The sequence below is a fragment of the Macaca thibetana genome, chromosome 2, assembly GCF_024542745.1.
Source record: "Macaca thibetana thibetana isolate TM-01 chromosome 2, ASM2454274v1, whole genome shotgun sequence".
Taxonomy (NCBI): domain Eukaryota; kingdom Metazoa; phylum Chordata; class Mammalia; order Primates; family Cercopithecidae; genus Macaca; species Macaca thibetana.
In genome coordinates, this window is record NC_065579.1 from 15,084,858 (window position 1) to 15,105,777 (window position 20,920).

The 20,920-nt window shown below is 43.4% G+C and overlaps 1 protein-coding gene across 1 annotated transcript in view; it reads left to right on the forward strand.

The window, feature by feature from the left end:
* GLB1 (galactosidase beta 1) overlaps nucleotides 1-20,920 on the forward strand; it is a 110,175-nt gene that overhangs the window by 38,897 nt on the left and 50,358 nt on the right. Inside the window, exons 6-10 of the mRNA XM_050779389.1 lie at nucleotides 405-585; nucleotides 5,467-5,525; nucleotides 7,594-7,715; nucleotides 7,800-7,840; nucleotides 13,336-13,448. Coding sequence (XP_050635346.1) covers nucleotides 405-585; nucleotides 5,467-5,525; nucleotides 7,594-7,715; nucleotides 7,800-7,840; nucleotides 13,336-13,448 — 516 coding nt within the window. The remainder of the gene's footprint in view (nucleotides 1-404; nucleotides 586-5,466; nucleotides 5,526-7,593; nucleotides 7,716-7,799; nucleotides 7,841-13,335; nucleotides 13,449-20,920) is intronic.

The following is a 20,920-nucleotide window of genomic DNA, read 5'->3' on the forward strand; positions in this document are numbered from 1 at the left end:
AAGGCTTGCAGTGATTATCTCTGGGCAATGGAATTAATGGATACTTTTCCTGTTTTCATTTTTCTAGCATTTCTACCATGGGAAGGTATTATTTATGTGATGTTTAAAGTATCTACTTTCTATTTTAGGGAAGAATACCACTACTATCTGAACACCAGTTTGGTGTTTTTTTGTTTTTCTTATTTCTCAGTGGTGGGAGAGGGTTAATAGGAGGTAAAGTTTTATGGTGAATTGTTGGTGGTTTTTTTTAGTCAGTTTTGAGGTCTGAGTGAAGGAAGTTTTTCTGGCAATCATTAAGCCTTGTCATCTTAGCAGATGCTCAGATATTTTCCCACACAAAAGCCTGCATTAGGATGGCTACATTGGGATCTCCTCATTTTTCCCTGCTCTTTTTTCACTCACAGGTTGAAAATGAATATGGCAGCTACTTCGCCTGTGATTTTGACTACCTGCGCTTCCTGCAGAAGCGCTTTCACCACCATCTGGGGGATGATGTGGTTCTGTTCACCACGGACGGCGCACATGAGACGTTCCTGCAATGTGGGGCCCTGCAGGGCCTCTACACCACGGTGGACTTTGGACCAGGTTGGTGTTTGTAGTAACAGAAATTGCAGCTTCACATCAGCTTTTTCCTCAGTCAGTTGCTCTGGGCAGCTGTTGTTTTAAGTGTCATGGGCAGATTGAGATTTTTCACTTCCTTTTTCAAGGAACAGTTAGAATAGAATACTTGCACCCCTCAGTAACAGGGTCATCTGTAGGCCAAGAGCTTCCAGGGTAGCTGCATTTTCAGCGCTGGTGGAGCTAGCCTGGAACATGGAGTCTCAGGGGCTGGGCTGGCCCACCCGAGATGAAGAAGCAGGTGGGCGGCTCCAGCTGTGAGAAGCGCTACCTTGAGGCAGTCACCTTTGAGGCTGTGTCTGGGACCTGCTTCTCTGCTCTTTCTGCCCTCCTTGCCCTCCCACTCGGGGTTATGTCTTGGCTGTAGCCAACCTTGAGGTCAGCCACTGGCTGGGAACTTACCGAACGCTTTATCACCTTTCTGCATAACTTAGAACACCGAACTGTCAGGGCTGGAGATGGTTTGGCAGATGCTACAAAAGCTGTGCCAGATTCCTTACACAGTGCTGGGTAAACTGTGGAGATGCTGCAAGTGAAAGTCACAGATGGGCGGGCAATGTGGTTACGATGCTTCTGGCCATAAGTAATATTAAGAGAGTCTTCATTTAGGAGAGCATCTTTCATAAAGGATATGACAGCTGTATTTGTCCATTCTTGCACTGCTCCAAATAAATACCAGAGACTGGGTAACTTATAAAGAAAAGAGGTTTAGTTGACTTACAGGCTGTACAGGAAGCCTGGTGGCAACAGCTTCTGGGGAGGCCTTAAGAAACTTAAAATCTTGGCAGAAGGCAAAGGGAAAGCAGGTACATGTTACATGGCCAGAGCAGGAGGAAGAGATAGGAGGGGAAGTGCTACACACTTTTAGACAACCAGCTCTCGTAACTCATTCACTCTCTCTTAGGAGAATAGCACTGAGGGGATGGTGCTAACCCATTCACAAGAACTCTGCCCCCATGATCCAGTCGCCTGCCACCAGGCCCTACCTCCAACACTGGGGATTACAATTCAACATGAGATTTGGTGGGGACACAGATCCAAACCATATCAACAGCTAAATGTCTGACTGGACTTTTGTGTGTGTGTGCGGCTATGAAAGACATTATTGAGACAATTGCAATCTTTCAATAAAGTCTGTAGACTAGATAAGAGTATTGTATCAGTGTAATTTCCTGATTTTTGTAAGTATATTGTGTTTATTTAAAGAATGCCTTTGTTCTGAGGGAATGAACACTGAAGTATTTAGGGATAAAGGGCCATCACATCTGCAATTTATTCTCAGATGGCTCAGAAAAATGTATATTTTTATAGAGAAACTGATAGAGTAAATCTAGTAAAATGCTAACAATTGGGAAATCTAGGTGAAGGGAATAGGAGAGTTTTTTGTACTATTCTTACAACATTCTGTAAGTTTGAAATTACTGCAGAATAAAAAGTTACAGGCTAGGCGTGGTGGCAAGTGCCTGTAGTCGTAGCTACTTGGGAGGATGAGGCAGGAAGATCACTTGAGCCCAGGAGTTCAAGGCTGTAGTGAGCTGTGATCGTGCCACTGTACCCCAACCTGGGCAACAGCAAGACTCCGTCTCAAAAAAAAAGATAACACACACACACAAAAGACCAGTTCCTTGAGTAGCATAAAGACCCTGATGTTTTCCCCTCTGAGGTATAAGACACTTCATGCACATTGCACATCCAATGCTTGCCTCTCTTGAGAGGGATGTACAGAAGACTGAAATGAGGAAATTAGCCTGGTGTCCCTTTTTTTTTTTTTTTTTTTGAGATGGAGTTTCTCTCTTGTTGCCCAGGCTGGAGTGCAATGACATGATCCCAGCTCACTGTAACCTCTGCCTCCTAGGTTGAAGCATTCTCCTACCTCAGTCTCCCAAGTAGCTGGGATTACAGGCACCTGCCACCACGCCTGGCTAATTTTTGTATTTTTAGTAGAGATAGGGTTTCACCATGTTGGCCAGGGTGGTCTCAAACTCCTGACCTCACGTGATCCGCCTGCCTCGGCCTCCCAAAGTGTTGGGATTACAGGCGTGAGCCACGGCGCCCAGTCTATAGTCACATTTTTAAAGAGGTTCTTCTACCATATCAAAAAAGAGAAGAACAGAAAAGAACTGACCTTAAGTGAATGGAGTGTTTCGAGAGCAATTGGTGATAAAAGGACTCATCCGTTAGGTTGGTTACCTTGGTGCAAAAGTGATTGCAGTTTTTGCCTTAAAAAAAAAAAATAATGGGCCCAGTGCAGTGCCTCCCACCTGTAATCCCAGCACTTTGGGAGTCTGAGGTAGGCGGATCATGAGGTCAGGAGTCTGAGAGCAGCCTGGCCAACATGGTGAAACCCCATCTCCACTAAAGATAAAAAAATTAGCTGGTATAAAAATCATGGTGGCACACTCCTGTAATTCCAGCTACTCAGGAGGCTGAGGCAGGAGAATTGCTTGAACCCAAGAGGCGGAGGTTGCAGTGACCTGAGATCGTGCCACTGTGCTCCAGCCTGGGCGACAAAGCGAAACTCCATCTCAAAAAAAAAAAAAAAAGAAAAAAGAAAACCATGACAAAAACCACAATTACTTTTGCACCGAGCTAATACGAAGTGCTGCAGAGGAAGCGACGTGCCGGTTTCCTCCTGCTTTGGCCAGGCTTCTCATCACAGGGACGAAAAAGCATGACATTTTTCTGTCGGGAAGAACAAATTCAAGGTGATTATGAATGTGTTTTAAGCATAATTCGTATGAGGTGACAGTATGACTGTCACTGCTGGGGGTTGGAGAAGAGACAACCACAAGGCCAGGGTGCCTGGGGCAGACAGACCCTCCAGTCGGAGACTTTTGCCAGCTTCATTGCTTTGTGTGGGAGAGGGGCATTGCCCGGTGGGTCTCATGAGAACAGTGTTTAAAGATCTGAATGCCACCTAATGCTTAATAGTGAAAAAGACAGCCAATGAGATTCTGCTCTTTCTCGATCAGCATATTCTGTCCTGAAAGCTGGCCTTACAGAGAAGCCAAATGCCCATCTCAGAGCAAGTGATTATCAGAGGGTGTTGGCTGGGGCCACATCCACCCTGGGATACCTGTTGTGGGAACTGGGTCGTGAAGTGTGGGGCCAGGGCGTCCTCTGCTCGGGTTGTTGTGGACACTGCTCATGCTTCCTCTTTCCCCAGTGTTTGGCAGCCCATTCCTTCTCTGTGGAGAAATTCTTTTTCTTTTTTTTTTTTTTTTTTTTTTTTTTTTGAGACGGAGTCTCGCTCTGTCCCCCAGGCTGGAGTGCAGTGGCCGGATCTCAGCTCACTGTAAACTCTGCCTCCCGGGTTCCTACCATTCTCCTGCCTCAGCCTCCCGAATAGCTGGGACTACAGGTGCCCGCCACCTCGCCCGGCTAGTTTTTTGTGTTTTTTAGTAGAGACAGGGTTTCACCGTGTTAGCCAGGATGGTCTCGATCTCCTGACCTCATGATCTGCCTGTCTCGGCCTCCCAAAGTGCTGGGATTACAGGCTTGAGCCACCAGACCCGGCCTCTTTTTCATTTTAGAGGAGGGAGGGAAAATGGAAGACACAAGAGGAAAGACAAGACACCCCCAATGGGATATTTCATGAGGAAAACTTGAGAGCAAGTGGTTTGGAATGGCTAATGTACAAATTAGAATCCAGAGTGTATTCCAATATCCAGGGGTAAACACAACTACAGCACCCACATCCTTTTGATTTGTTAATTAACTGGCAAATATTTGTGGCACTATCATGTGCATGGTGTTATGGAGGCTGTAAGTGTCTTCAAACCAGGCTCATCCTGTGGGGTGCATCCAGGTCAACCAGATGTTCTTGTGAAGAGATAAGCACACAAGATATGTATCCAGGCCCTGGGGAAACACAGGTAAAGAAGACAGGCCTGTGAAGGGAACTGTTGTGCAGACAGGAAAGGCCACGGGGACCTCCTCAGAGAGGAAGTAATGTTCTCGGGTTCACACACATCCTCAGATGGGTCCAATCTGAAGCTAGCCTGGAAGTATTCCAGTCCCATGGGGTGTGGGAAGGGAAAGGGGCCTGCCTTAGTCAGTTTGGGCTGCTATAACAAAACACCTTAGACTGGGTAATTTATAAACAAAAGAACTTTATTGCTCACAGTTCTAGAGGTGGTGAAGTCCAAAATTAAGATGCCAGCAGATTCAGCGTCTGGCAAACACTTGCTCTCTGCTTCAAAGATGGTGCCATGCTTTCTTGCTGTGCCCTCAGGTGGCCAGGAAGCTCCGTTAAGCCTCTTTTTATTTATTTATTTATTTATTTTTATTTTTATTTTTTTAATTAAAAAAAATATTTTTGAGATGGAGTCTCGCTCTGTTGCCCAGGCTGGAGTGCAATGGCATGATCTCAGCTCACTGCAACCTCCACCTCCTGGGTTTAAGCAATTCTCCTGCCTCAGCCTCCTGAGTAGCTGGGATTACAAGTGTGTGCCACCACGCTCAGTTAATTTTTGTATTTTTAGTAGAGATAGGGTTTCACTATGTTGGCCAGGCTGGTCTCGAACTCCTAACCTCAGGTGATGCACCTGTCTTGGCCTCCCAAAGTGCTGGGATTACAGGCGTGAGCCACCATGCCAGGCTGGAGCCTCTTTGTATAGGGGCACTAATCCCATTCATGAAGGTGGAGCCCTTATGACAATCACTTCCAGTGGCCTCACCTCTTAATACTATCATATTGGGTGTTAAGTTCCAACATGAGAATTTTAGGGGGATACCAACATTCTGACCGTAGCAGGGCTTCAGGCCTGAGTCCCATGAAGGGCTCTTGTTATTTAACTTCTTGTCATTTCTATGACTGACCTGGCTTCTCCCTCTTCAAATTTTCAGGCAGCAACATCACAGATGCTTTCCAAATCCAGAGGAAGTGTGAGCCCAAAGGACCCTTGGTAAGAATCGAGGGTGAGGTGTGGAGAGACCGTTGCAGCTGTTAGGAGAGAAAGGTTACATGCTGCTGAGACTGGGCAGCAGGCACTTGATGTTTTTGGCTCTGGGGTCAGCAGCTAATGGGATTGTGGAGTCAAAGCCATTCTGGACATGTGAATGACAGCAGAAACAATGTTTCTATTTGAAATTGAGCTCCTGCACTGGGGTGGAGCACACTGGGGACCAACATGAATGGCCTGTTACACATCAGGTTCTGTGCTTCTGCATCCTGGTCTCCTCTGGTCCTCAGGGCAACTCTCATAAGTGGTCTTATTGTCTCCATTTTTATTGAGGCTCAGGGAACCTATGTGGTCTTATTGTCTCCATTTGAGGCTCAGGGAACCTATGTCACTTGCCAGGGTCATATAGCCAGTGAGTGGCTAGGCCAGGATCTGAGTTCAAGTCTGTGTTAAGTGACTCTTTGTGAGCTTCTCCACCTTTAAAGTATTTACAAATCACTTGGGGATCTTATTAATCCTCACGTGATTCATAAACACAGCAAATTTTGATCTGCTTGGTCTGGGCTGGGGCCTGAGATTCTCATTTCCTTTTTTTTTTGAGACAGAGTCTTGCTCTGTTGCCCAGGCTGGAGCGCAGTGGTGCCATCTGGGCTCTCTGCAACCTCTGCCTCCTGGTTCAGTGATTCTTGTGCCTCAGCGCCCCAAGTATCTGGGATTACAGGTGTGTACCACCACGCCCAGCTAATTTTTTTGTATTTTTAGTAGAGACGAAGTTTTACCATGCTGGCCAGGCTTGTCTCAAACTCCTGAGCTCAAGTGATCCCACTTTGGCCTCCCAAAGGGCTGGGATTACAGGTGTGACTCACTGTGCCTGGCCCTGAGATTCTTATTTTTAATAAACAGCCAGGTGGCTTTGAGGATGTAGGTTTGCTGACCACGCCGAATTGCAGGGCTTCATGGCACACAGTGTAGGCTGCTAGGAGGAGGGGATGGTGGCAAGATGCAGGTGGTTGTAAACAATCTATCAATCCTTCTGTCTCCATTCTTCCAGTCTTTGGCTGAAGTTGCTCTTCTTGTTGTCACTCAGCCCAGTTTAAGGGGTTAATATCCTGTGCCTTCTCTGTACCAGGTCAGACTGCCCCACCTGTGTACAAGCCTGATTTATAAAACAACCTTTTCTGAGTCCAGTCTCTGCATAGACTTTGGGTGGAGCTTATTTCCTGGAACCTAAAACAAGAAGTGCCCACGAGAAGGGCCAGATTTCTTTTTTGTTCTCTAGACCAAGGCTTGGCAGGGCAATGCCCGAGAAAAACATGAGGTGTTTGAGGCCTGCTTTGCAGAATACTGGGACAAGTCTACCTCATTATACATCAACCTGAGATCTGAAAATCGGGATCCATACAAAGGGCGAACTTGGATCTGTTATTCTTTTTTTTTCTTTTCTTTTTTCGGAGACGGAGTCTCACTCTGTCGCCAGGCTGGAGTGCAGTGATGCAATCTCGGCTCATTGCATCCTCCACCTCCCGAGTTCAAGCGATTCCGCTGCCTCAGCCTCCCGATAGCTGGGACTACAGGGGCGTACCACCACACCCAGATAATTTTCCTATTTTTAGTAGAGATGGGGTTTCACCATGTTGGCCAGGAGGGTCTCAATCTCTCGACCTCGTGATCCGCCCACCTCGGCCTCCCAAAGTGCTGGGATTACAGGTGTGAGCCACCGCGCCCGGCCTGGAGCTGTTAGTCTATGAAACTATTTTGCTATACAGTTTCTTTGCCCAACAAGACTTTTCTACTGTGTTTAAAACAGGGGATCAGCTATCTAAATTTTAATGTAGGCACCACTTTTCAGGAATATTTACATTGTGTAAGATGAGATCTCACTTTAGGCTGGAACCTGAGGACTGAACATAGGCATTGCTGGTATTGGAAGTGCTCATTGGTACCCCAACTCTGGGTTAAGCAGTGCATGTCAACCCCTTTTCCACCTGTCATAGATGGGGCATTGCAGGGAAGCCCTGGCATTGGAAGGTCATAAGTCTATCCTAAGGGCCACATTCTTTTTTTGTTTTAGATCAATTCTGAATTCTATACTGGCTGGCTAGACCACTGGGGCCAACCTCACTCCACAATCAAGACTGAAGTGGTGGCTTCCTCCCTGTATGATATACTTGCCCGTGGGGCGAGTGTGAACTTGTGAGTGTTCATTGCCTGAGGGGCGGGTGCCCTCAGTAGCCGTGGGCTCACGGTAAAGTACTGTGTTCTTTTGTTTCCTTGTAGGTACATGTTTATAGGTGGGACCAATTTTGCCTATTGGAATGGTAAGAGCACTTTAACATCTGTAGAAACTTATGCTAGAATGTTTCAGTTGATTAATTCGGGGAGGGGTGTGCCCCCAGACAATTTTATTTTCTTTTTTTTGTTTATCCTCTCCTAAATTTTCTTTTTTTGTTTGTTTCGGAGACAGTCTCACTCTGTCGCCCAGGCTGGAGTGCAGTGACACAACCTCAACTCACTGCAGCCTCCACCTCCCAGGTTCAAGGGATCCTCCTGCCTCAGCCTCCGAGTAGCTGGGATTACAGGCACGCACCACCATGCCTGACTAATTTTTTGCATTTTAGTAGAGACGGGGTTTCACCATGTTGGCCAGACTGGTCTTGAACTCCTGACCTCAAGTGATCCTCCCACTTTGGCCTCCCAAAATGCTAGGATTACAGGTGTAAGCCACCGTGCCTGGCCCTAAATTTTCTAACATGTAAGGATTACCAATATAATTTTTAAAAATAATGTTTCTTACATTTTTTTTCTTTTTTTTTTTTTTTAGACAGAGTCTCACTCTGTCGCCCAGGCTGGAGTGCAGTGGCACAATCTCGGCTCACTGCAAGCTCTGCCTCCTGGGTTCACGCCATTCTCCCGCCTCAGCCTCTCTATTAGCTGGGACTACAGGCACCCACCACCATGCCCGGCTAATTTTTGTTTTTGTATTTTTAGTAGAGATGGGGTTTCACCGTGTTAGACAGGGTGGTCTCGATCTCCTGACCTCATGATTCACCTGCCTCGGCCTCCCAAAGTGCTGGGATTACAGACGTAAGCCACCACGTCTGAACAAAATAATTTTTAAGGGAAATAAATGTGAGCATTTAGAAGCCTTACTGTTTTAAACCAGGCTAGTTGGGCAGGCTTCAGTCACAGTCTATAACTAGCTTATTTATTCAAATATTCTACTGTGGTCTTTTTCTTTTAACATTTTATTTTGTTGAGGTATAATTTACAAACCATAAAATTTGCAGTTTTTAAGTATATGATGCAGTGGTATTTACTGTATTCACAAAGTAGTGTAACCATTACCATTATCTGATTCACGAACATTTTATCACCCCAAAAAGAAACTCCATACCCGTTAGCATTCCTTCCATACTCTCCCTCCTCCCAGTCCCTGGAAATAATATACTTTCTGTCCCTGTTGGTTTGCCGATTCTGAGCATTTCGTATAAATGAACCATGTATATATACCTGTCTGACTTATTTAATTTAGCCCAATGTGTTCAACGTTCATCCATGTTGTTGCATGTATCAGTGCTTCATTCCTTTTTATTGCTGAATAGTATTCCCTTGTGTGGATGTACAGTATTTTATTTATCCATTCATTGGTTGATGGACATTTGGGTTATTTCCACATTTTGGTTAGAGTGTTGCTTTGAACATTAATGTACAAGGATTTGTTTGAATTCCTGTTTCAGTTCCTTTGGGTGTATACCAAGAAGTGGAATGGCTGCGTCATATGGTAACTCTATGTTTCGAGTTTCGGGAACTGCCATAGTGTTTCCCAAAATGGCCACACCAGTTTACATTTCTATATTTTTTTTGTATAAGAAAAATTATGACAAAATTTTTCTGCAATGTCTTTGATTTTTTTTTGTCTTTTTGCAAAGACAAATGATGCTGTACTGGCTTTTCTCTAAGCTTCATTCCCTACCTGTCTCTGTATGTGCATTTTTCTCTCTGAATCATGGAGGATGCCCAGCTGTTGAGTTTTGAAGGCTTAGTTTGGGCCTTAATCTCTCAGGATCTGAAATTGGATACTGTCAGCTCTTAATGAAGTTTCTCCTTTGAACTGCTGTCTTTTTTGCAGGCTGAGATGGGCTACGAGAAGACATTGCTTACAAGCATTATCAATTTTAATACTATTATTAGAGCCAAGAAATGAAGATATTGCAAAACTCAAATGTCACTGCATATAAGATAATAGCGTGCCCGAGGCCTGTCTGGGGTGCGTGATGAGGGGAAGGAGAGCATCAGGATAAATAGCTAATGCATGCGGGGCTTAATACCTAGGTGACCAGGCTGGGTGCGGTGGCTCACACCTGTAATCCCAGCAGTTTGGGAGGCTGAGGTGGGTGGATCACGAGGTCAGGAGTTTGAGACCAGCCTGGCCAACATGGTGAAACCCCATCTCTACTAAAGATACAAAAAATTACCCAGTTGTGGTGGCGCTCACCTGTAATCCCAGCTACTTGGGAGGCTGAGGCAGGAGAATCACTTGAACCCGGGTGGCGGAGGTTACAGTGAACCAAGATCGTGCCATTGCACTCCAGCCTGGGTGACAGGGTGAGACTTTGTCTCAAAAAAAAAAAAAACAAAAAACCCTAGGTGATCAGTTGATAGGTGTGGCAAACCACCATGGCACACGTTTACCTATGTAACAAACCTGCACGTCCTGCACATATATCCCAGAACTTAAAATTAAATTAAATTTTAAAAAAAGAAAAGATAATAGTGTGCCAAGGTTGGTCATTGATATTTTAGATCATCCCTGTGTGTTCATCTTATGAGAACAGTTGAGACCTGGTGGGTACCTTTTTAATTCAGTAGATGGTGATTCCCCCTAGCTGCCATTGATAGGATCGAGACCAATCATCCAATCCAGGAAAAAAGACATCGTTTTTGGAGCTTTATAGTTCATGACACAAATTTTTTTAAATCTTACTGTTATACTTAAAATAACACATTCATCTTAGAAAAAAATTGGACATTATAGAAACTGTCAGAACATAGAAGTTGTCCTTAATCCTCTTCCCTGCCGCTCCCTCTGCCATAATCCATAGAATTCCTCTTTCTTCCTCTGTTGTCTTAGTTAGCCTGCATATTAGCTTCATCTTAATTAGAGATTATCAACACCACTTTACAGATAAGAATAACTGAATGCAAAAAAAAAAGTCCACACGTTTTCTGTTCAGCTGGCAAGGGGTGGAGCTTGGACTGGAATTCAGGTAGTGGTGAGCCAGAGTCACTGCCCTTTGGATCACCCTTTGCACCCTGGAGCCCCTGAACCAGCCCCCACACCCGCCCCGCTGTGTTCTGCCGAGCCTCTCTGAAGCTGCCTTTTTGCCCTGTCTCTTTGAGGAAGTAAGAGAAGGCCAATCTGTACTTAGCAGCTGTTCTTCAGGCCGGCTTCCCAGAGGTCAGCAGGGAGAGAAAACTATGGGGAGTGGGGAGCTCACTGCCCATCCCACCCACAGGAACATGCACCTGCCTGTGCAGGTATGTGTCTCCTTGACTGTGTGTGTCCAGAGCTGTGTGATGGCTGCCTACAGGGTCCAGGCGCTCCTGTACTTCTCACACAATGTGGAATGTTGGTGAATGCAAAGTCTCACCATTTCTTTCGCCTTCACACCTCACCCCTCTTAGGTGGCCAGAGGAGGCTTGAATCTGCACCATTTCTCTGTGATGCTGCCCTATGGTGGTCTAAAAACACCCAAAGTAAGATTCTGCCAGTAGAACTAGAACAAAGACTTAGTCTTCCAGTCCATCCTGAAACCCACTGGACAGCTTCCCAGCCTGGGCTCCCTTGGCCTGTAAAGTGTGCTTCTGGAGGTCATACTTTCCCAACTCAACCTGGCAACCCCCTCCATGCCGGGCTCTGGCTGAGGACTCAAGGGCAAGTGAGGCAGTCTCTGCCCCTCAGGTGCAAGCAGTGTAGTGTGGAGAGAGACATACAAGTAAGAAACACAGCGCAGCATGGGTGACTACCACATTAGAAGCAGACGAGGGCCACGAAGAAGGTGAGTTCCTTGCAGCAACGGATGTGGGTTTTTTTTTTTTCTTTGTGTCTCACAGGAAGGGATGTGTTTTAACCTATGCATCCCTTAAGGCAGGCAGACCTGTTGACTGTGAGTTGTCTCTGATTAATAAGAAATGGGAGAAATGGTATGACTAGATCAATTCAGTTGGTTGAGTGGTCCAGATCTTTCAAAGTTTAGATTCTGTGCAGAGAACTAATGAAAAGGTCTTTGGAGCTGACCTGCTTGATCTGATCCTCAGCCTTGCTCATCTGTCACCTCCACCATCAGTAGGTCACCCAAGGTGGCTCCATCATTGGTGAGCTGCATCCAAGGAATTTATTACTAATCCTAGGTAAACTATCATGTTTTGTGCCTCATTGTACAAATTAGGTTGGACAAAAGACTATTCCAAAAAATAACTTCACTCTCACACACATGCATTGCAATATGCTGTCTGAAGTAGAGAAGGAAGGCACAAAGCCTTGCTGGTCTATGGATGGTAGTATCAGCATCACCTGGACGCCTGTTAGAAATGCAGTTTCAGGCCCCACTCTGGACCTGCTGAATCAGAATCTCTGGGATGGGGCTTAGGAATCTGTTTTAACAGGCTCTCCGTGTGACACTTAAGCACAGTAAGTTTTGGAAGTACCGCCCAATATTGCAGACAACCTCATACCTGTGAACATCATCCCTGACAAGGTTGGGATCCTCTGGTCTAGATACCGCCCCTTGCACAGTAATTGCAGGAGTATTCGTTTTTCTAGTCCTTTTGTGTACTCAGTATTGGCACAATCCTTTGGCCTTTGTTGTAGGTCAAGTTCCCAGGGAAACAGACTCCGAGATTACCTGGCAGAAAGCTTACTGAGTGTGCTCTCTGGAACAATGCCTGTAAGATAAAGAGGGAGAAGTGGGGCTGTGGTGCAGCTTCACAAGTGGCCTCAACCAATCTCAGAGGGAGCTCTGCAGCTGGGATGACTGTTTGAGGCACATTGGTCAGTTGTTGGGTGTGGGTTATCCCTAAGGGTTGTAACCTTGGGTGAGGCAGCTTAGCAGAGGCCAGCACCCAGAGACGGACACATCTGAGAAATGTCAGCAGACAACAGCCCTAGCTGCTGGGAGAATGAGCAAGTGCCCTGGTTCTAAAGGGGGATCCAGGAGGTGCACCACAGCCCCATCGACAGTCTTCGATGCAACAGAGGCCCTTGGATTACGTTTGAACCTCTGTGGCTGATGTGGGTCTGCCGTCGTCTCCCTTTGTTTGGTTTAATAAGCCCTCGGTTTTCTGTCGATCCATGGCCTAGTCATCTGTGTCTTCACCACTGAGCTTTTCTCAGCCACAGCTTGAGGACATGAAGAAGTTCAGAGTTGACAGGATGAACAGTCGGAGATGGGGGTCACATCATAAGCCCTGCCATTACTGGTTGTGTGGTGTTAGCAGATTTTTGTGGGGAGCTTCAGATTCCCTGCTGGTCCAGTGGGGGTGACACCTGTGAGAATCACAGCTGTGGGCTTCCGTAGAGAGTGGATGGAAAGCGTGCTTGGTAAACGCAAAGGTGCCTGGTAAGTGCTGCCTTTAGAAAGAAACTCCTTCCTCTAAACCTTGCATCCTGAGGGCCACATCTGTGTCTCCCAACAACTGGTTTTAGTGTGTCTTCTAGTTTTCTCTCTCCACAGTGCTGAGCTCATGGATCCCAAAGAACTTGTCCCAGAGCTGGGCCATCAGTAATAACTAGTGGCACATTTTTGTCTTCTAGGGGCCAACTCACCCTATGCAGCCCAGCCCACCAGCTACGACTATGATGCCCCACTGAGTGAGGCCGGGGACCTCACTGAGAAGTATTTTGCTCTGCGAAACGTTATCCAGAAGGTGGGTGCTTTGTATGAGCTGTGGTGGGCTGATCTTGGACAGAGCCTCTCTTGAACTCACTGTGGCTCTGTGGACAACTTCCTGCCCGGAGCCCTCCTGTTTAAAAGGATGGATGAAGGGAGGCATCAGCTAGCCTTGGGTTTGCGTCTTGTACCCACGTGATTAAGAATGAGTCTATGAGCAAATCAGTCTGCTGATGATTAATTTGTAAAACTGGGATTACAGCATCTGGTTGTGTTGTAAAGATTGAAAAGAATGTATGTAAGCCATCTAGGACAGTTCCTGACACATACATGTCTAATAAGTGGTAGCTGTTAACTATTATTTATCTTACATGTAAGAAAATGTGTGTCTACTTAAAAAGCTGATGTACATAGGAAAACAAATCTTCAGACACTGTGAAGCATGGTGCAGATGTCAGCTGTCAGTGAAGCTTCATTTTTCTATATGGAGCAAGTGATTGCTGTTTCCTTCTGGACTGCACCTGAACTGCTTAGTCCTGCTAGCATTGTAACATTTTGAGGCACCTAATGCACCTAGGTGGGGTTTCCTGTCTCTGCTGTGGGTTAAAAGAAAAAACCCACAGTTTTTCTGCTCAGTCACCTGAGTTTTGAAGTTAAAAAACAAAGGTTTTCTGCCTATAAATGGTATGGGGTTTTTTTTGTTTAAGTATGATGTCGTCTTAATTTTAAGCATGTGTTAAAATGAATATTACACATTTTTTAAAGATAATATAATCTAGACTTACCACACTTATAATTTGTCCATTTCATCTAAATTTTCAGATGTATTGTTAAAATGTTGCTTATGCTATTCCTTTATTATGGGTTTAACCTCTACAGAATTTATAGTAATGTCTCCCAAGCTCTCTCATATGTTTGTTCTGTTTTGAAGCTTTTGGTTCCTGTCTTTATTATTTTCTTCCTTTATTTGAAGCTTAGCTTTTTAATGCAGCCTTACTTCTTTTCTAATATAAATATTTAAGGTTATAAATTTCCTTCAAGTACTACTGTGGCTTTATCTCATAAGTTTTGATGTGCAATCTGTTTCTTACTGTTTGCTTCTAAACATGTCTATTTTGATTTCTCTTTACCCTTGATATGTGCAGAAGCATATTTTTTAAATCACTAGAAATAAGTACTTTTCTGTTTTTTTTTATTTCTAGCCTCTTTGCATTCTGGTTAGAGAATATAATCTGTGTGATACCAATCCCTTGAAAGCTATTGAGCCTAGTCCTAGAGCCTGACATACACCAATATTAATGGTCAATGTGTGCATAAAAAGAAAGTATACTTTACAGTTGTTGACTATATTCTACATACACGTTCATCAGATTACGTTTATTAATGGTGCCATTGATATCTTTGATCTGCTTCCTAATTTTTTGTCAGATCAGTCTACTATTTATTAAGAGTTGTCCTCATGTATTTCCCCTTGTAGCTCTGCCAGTTCTGAGGTTATGTTATTAGGTGGGCAAACTGAGAATTAAATCCTTCAGTACTTAATAGTAAAGGTATTATATAACCCCCTATTTCTAATAAGGCTTTTTGCTTGGAACCTTTTTGTTTGTTTGTTTGTTTGTTTGTCTGTTATTCATTAACACCATTTACCTGCATACTTTTGCTTGGTATTTTTCTGAAATATCTTTCCCAATGCTTTAATTTCAACCTTTTTATATCCTTTGTTCTCTTTACATGTGTCTCTTATAAATAAGATATAATTGAATTTTTAAAATATCAGTTTGAAATTTCTTGTCTTTTAACTGGTATATTTACGCATTCTCATTCATTGTACTCGATATACATAGATTAATTTCAATTATTTTATAATTTCTGTTTGTTTACCTTTTCAGCTTTTTCTTCCCCTTTATTGCTTTCTTTTAGATTGAGGTTTTTTGTTTTGTTTGTTTGGTTTTTATTCCTCTTATTTCTTTCCCCCCTCTTCTACTTCGGAAGTTATTCACTGCATTCTAATTTTTTTTAGTGGTTGCCATTTAAGTGTGACATATATACCCCCAGAAAAAAACAACTCATAAGTACACAGCTCAGTGAATTCAGACAAAGGGAGCACAGCCCTGTAACCAACACACATTTCCCCAGAAGCCCCTCTCATACCTCTCTCTAGTCATTAACACACATACCCATCCCTGAGCTCACGGCTGGCCTCACCTCTATCGCCAGAGGTTCGTTTTGCTTGTTTTTAGGCAGCAAGTTCCTACAATATACACTCCTGTGTCTGGCTGTCTTGTAATAGTTTAAAATTAATCAATGTCTTTACTTTTTCCCTATTGCATCCCTTTTTAACTTACTGTAACTCCAATTACACCCCTCTTGATTTGTATGTTATTATTGTCATGTATTTTAATTCTCTGGGTTTAGTGTTCATGTATTTTAGTTCCCTCCTTAAAAAATGAAACCCATGGGGCATTACTATAATGGCTTCAGATAGTATTTCACTTGACCCACATAGTCCATTTATTTGCAAATGATTTAACAAGTATTTATCAAGTACTCTCCATGCTCCAGGTGCAGTTTTAGCTGCTTGGTGTATGTAGGCTTTCCTGAGAAGGTGGAGCTCGAACAAAAACTTTAAGGTGGTGAGAGGGCCATGTGGGATATCTCCACCAGGACAAGAGCATTCCAGGCAGAATTCAACCAGTGAGAACTTGGGAAGGTATATGGCATTTTTAGAGTCTAGCAAGGAGGCCAGTGTGGCTGGAACTCAGTAAATGAAGAGGTAAGAAGTAGGAAATGAGGTCAAGGAGATAGATGGGGAACTGATCACATGGGGCATTACAAGCCATCATAAGACTTTGGCTTTTACTCTGAATGAAATGGGAGTCCATTGAGGAGTTGAGCGAACCATTGTTTAAGCATTCCATTAAAGCAGAATGCGGCTGCTGTTTTGAGACTAGACCCTGGGAGGTGCGGCAAGGGTAGAGTAGGAAGACCAGTTAGAAGGCTTTTGCAGCCATCTCAGTGAGAGGTGATTGTGGCTTGTGAAGGTAGTAGGAACTAGGCAGTTTCAGAATATATTATGAAACTAGTGCTAATGTAATTTTCAGATGGGGAGTGTGAACGAAAGGAGAGACAGGTGACTCTAAAGTGTTTTAAATGGCAACTCGAAGGACGGAGTTACCGTTTATGTGGGGGAAGATCAGGAGTTCAGTTTTGGCTGTGCAAAGTTAGACTTGTCTAGTATATGTCCTAGTGGAGATGTAGAGTGAGCAGTGGATATATGAATGCACAGTTTGAGACAAAGGTCTGGTACCTTTGTCCCAGGACCACACTTGCTTTATCTTTTGTTCCTTCTTGCAGCTCAGTCTTTCCATCTGAGGTCACCCTTCTTCTGCCTGAAGCATATTCTTTAGAATTTCACTTAGTGAGCAAATTACAGTAATTCTTCTTTGTCTGAAAATTGTTTTTCACCCTCATTTTCAAAATGCACTTTTTCTTTTCTTCTTCTTCTTCTTCTTTTTTTTTTTTGTAAGGCAGGGTCTCACTCTGTCGCCCAGACTGAGTGCAGTGGTGAGATCTTGGCGCACTGCCCTCCTCTGCCTCCCAGCTTCAAGTGATTCTCATGCCTCAGCCTCCCAAGTAACTGGAATTACAGGTGTACATCATCACACCTGGCTAATTTTTATATTTTTAGTAGAGATGGGGTTTCACCATGTTGGCCAGGCTGGTCTTGAACTTCTGACCTCAGATGATCCACATGCCTCAGCCTCCCGAAGTGCTGGGATTACAGGTGTGAGCCACCATGCCCAGCCTCAAAATGTAGTTTTTCTAGACTGACAGTTTTCTCTCAGCATACTGACTTCGGGCCTCTATTGTTGCTGGTGAGAAGTCAGTTTGCTGTACTCTGTCACTCTTCTGAAGATAATCTGTCTTTCCTCTTGGACAGCTTCTGAGATTTTCTCTTTATATTTGATGCTGTATAGTTTCTGTGTGATGAATCTAAGTGTGACTTTCTTTTCGTTTATCTCACTTGGTAGTTTTGGAACTTGTGGCTTGGTATCTTTTTTCACTAGTCCTAAAAAGTTTACGCCATTATGTCTTCAAATATTTGTTTCTATTAGATAATTTGTCAGAGCTTCTGATTCTAGCCTCCACGGCTTATAATCTCTTTTTCTCTGTACGGCATTCTGATTATCTTCAAATATGTTCTTCAATTGTTGTTTTCTTTTTAGCAGCTATAAATTCTGAGATTAAAACCTTTCCATTGAGTTATGAAATTATATTTTTCATTCTATAAGTTCACATTGGCAGTTCGAATTTTACTCAGCCATTTTTAAATTCTCTTGCTTTTTCCTTATGTATACATGTTCTTTTTTATTTCTTTAAACATACTAGAGATAGTTCTGTTATATATCTCTATTTGATCATTTCAGTATGCAGAGTCTTTCTGTGTCTCATTCTGCTTTTTGTTGTTTCTGTGAGCTTTTGCTTATGATGCCTTGTTTCTGTGTGTGTATTGTGATTTTGACTGAGCTTAATTTCTTGGAACTTTTTGTAGTTGTTGTTTTTGTTGTTCTTCTTCTTAGAGACAGGGTTTCACTCTGTCGCCCAGGCTGGAGTGCAGTGGTGCAATCAGGGCTCACTGCAACCTCAACCTCCCTGGCTCAAGTGATTCTCCTGCCACAGCCTCCTGAGGATCTGGAACTATAGGCATGTGCCACCATGCCTAGCTTATTTATTTATTTATTTATTTATTTATTTATTTATTTATTGTAGAGCGAGGGTCTCACTATGTTGCCTAAGCTGGTATTGAACTCCTGGGCTCACTCGTGGAACTTTTATCTTTTTTTTTTTTTTTTTTTTTTTTGAGATGGAGTCTCGCTCTGTGGCCCAGGCTGGAGTGCAGTGGTGCAACCCTCGGCTCACTCCAAGCTTCGCCTCCTGGGTTCATGCCATTCTCCTGCCTCAGCCTCCCGTGTACCTGGGACTACAGGCGCCGGCCACCACACCCGGCTAATTTCTTGTATTTTTAGTAGAGACGGGGTTTCACCGTGTTAGCCAGGATGGTCTCGATCTCCTGAGCTCGTGATCCGCCCGTCTCGGCCTCCCAAAGTGCTGGGATTACAGGCGTGAGCCACCGCGCCCCTGCCAGAACTTTTATCTTTAGGAATTATTTGAGATTTGGGGTGAACGTGGGTTCTTCCAGAGAGAATTAGCATTTGCTTCTGGCAGATACCAGGGAACATTACACCTTAAATTAAAATCTTAAATTGAGGGATTTTTTGTACTACAGAAGCAGTGTGAATTTTAGCTACAAATATATCTGAGGGCCGATTGTGAATATGAATTTTTGAAGCATATTTGTTTTCTCCTTACGTATTGCCATGTAACAAAGAACCCCTAAACCTAGTAATTCAACATAACAAATATTTATTATATTACAGTTTCGTAGGATGAAGGATCTAGGAATGGCTTAGATAGATGTTGTGTCTAAGCTACTCCTAGGGCTATTTTTTATTTCTATCAGTTTATACGGTTTTAAAAATCAGCATTTTCAAGATGCCATTCCATATTTGTATGTATGACCTCCATCATTTCTTTTGAAAAATCACCTGTCACTGGCTTTCCTTTGATGGTATAGGTCTTTTTTCTCCAGTGCTTTTAAGATTTCCTTTTCATCTTTGATTTTTAGGAATTTTCCTATGGTATGCCTATGCATAGTTTTCTTTATATACATCTTGTTTGAGGGTGTTTGAACTTCCTAAATGTATGGCATTACTTCTTTTGTAGATTTTAGAACATTCTTGGCTATTATCCAATGTTATGTTTACTTCATTCTCCCACCTTGCCTTTCAGAACACCAGTGGTATGTGTGTTAGACGTTTTTTCCTGTGTTCTGTGTACCTCTTAAGCGCTTCCATTGTTTCTATCCTTTCCCCCAACATATTTTAGTTTAGATTTTATTCTGACCTATCTTCTAGTTTATTAATCCTCTTTTCAACTGAGTGAAACTCATATTACAGACTCAATTTCAGTGATTGCATTTTTCAGTTCTAAAGTTTCCATTAGATTTTAAAGATTGTTTCCGGTTCTCTGCTGAGATTCCTCATCTTGTTTTGTTGTATGTTTATCAGCATTATTTTAAGCTATTTTCAGATTACAGTACAATAACATGAAGTCTTATGGGTCTGTTTCAATGGTTTTTTTTTTTTTTTGAGACAGAGTCTTGCTCTGTCGCCCAGGCTGGAGTGCAGTGGCACAATCTCAGCTCACTGCAACCTCTGCCTCCCGAGTTTAAGTGATTCTCCTGCCTCAGCCTCCTGAGTAGCTGGGATTACAGGCATGCACCACCATGCCTGGCTAATTTTTGTATATTTTTAGTAGAGATGGGGTTTCACCATGTTGGTCAGGCTGGTCTCAAACTCCTGACCTCATGATCTGCCCACTTCAGCCTCCCAAAGTGCTGGGCTTAGAGGCGTGAGCCATCACTCCCAGCCCTGGCTTTTTTTTCTACTCATTTTTGATCAGATAGTGTTGTCTCCTATATGTTGGGTTTTTTCTCATCCAGAAGTCAATAAAACAAAAAAGAAAGAGATAATTTGGGTTATATATGTTTTTTCTTCCAAAAGAGATTTACTTTTACTTCTACCAGGCAGTTAGAGTAGAGAGAGACCATCTTCATGCAATCAGGAGTTAAGCTAATTTGAAAGTGGGCTTCTGTCTTCTTGAGGGTTGGTCTGCTTGTGGTTCACTTTCTTAGGGGTCTCAACTGAGAACTTGAAGTCTTTACCAGGGTTCCTTCTCCATTATGATCTCTGAAGTCCCATTTTTATCTTCTCAGCCCTAGAAGACTCCCAGAAGTTGTGTTCGGCTTCTAGCCTCTCAGTTGGCCTTTGTGAATTGGCAAATACCTTGATGGGAAAACTAGTACAAATATCAGACTTGCATCATGGCATTTTCCATTTTTTTGGAATTGTAACCACTTAATTCCTTTCTACTTTGGTAGCTTTCTGATACCTTCAAACAGATATTTTAAAACATCTTGTACAATTGTTCCAGATGTTTTCCACAGGAAGATTTGTCAACAAAAACCTAGTTTCAGAGATTTATTTACTCCCTAAGAGATTCTCCAGAATTTGCTATCCACAAAGGTGTTAACCTTCAGAGCACAGGGAAAACCTTTCACAAATGATTTTTCTGAGATCTGTGGATCATCCACTTAATCATTATACAAACATTCAGCACCAGTCTTGCAGATGCTGTGTTAAATGCTAGAGAGGTGAGCAGTAAGTCTACCATGGTCCCCTGTTGGAGGGGCTCCCAGAAGAGATCAATCAGAATTTTTTTCTTTAAGCATCCCTCTTACTCCAGAGTTTCTCCAGATAGACTGAAATCACCTTTAAGCAAGTTTTAAAGATATGGCAGATATGTAATTTCTGCCATAACTTTGGCAGATATGGCAGATATGTAAAAACCAGTCTGGCTTTTTTTTTTTTTTTTTTTTTGAGGAGTCAC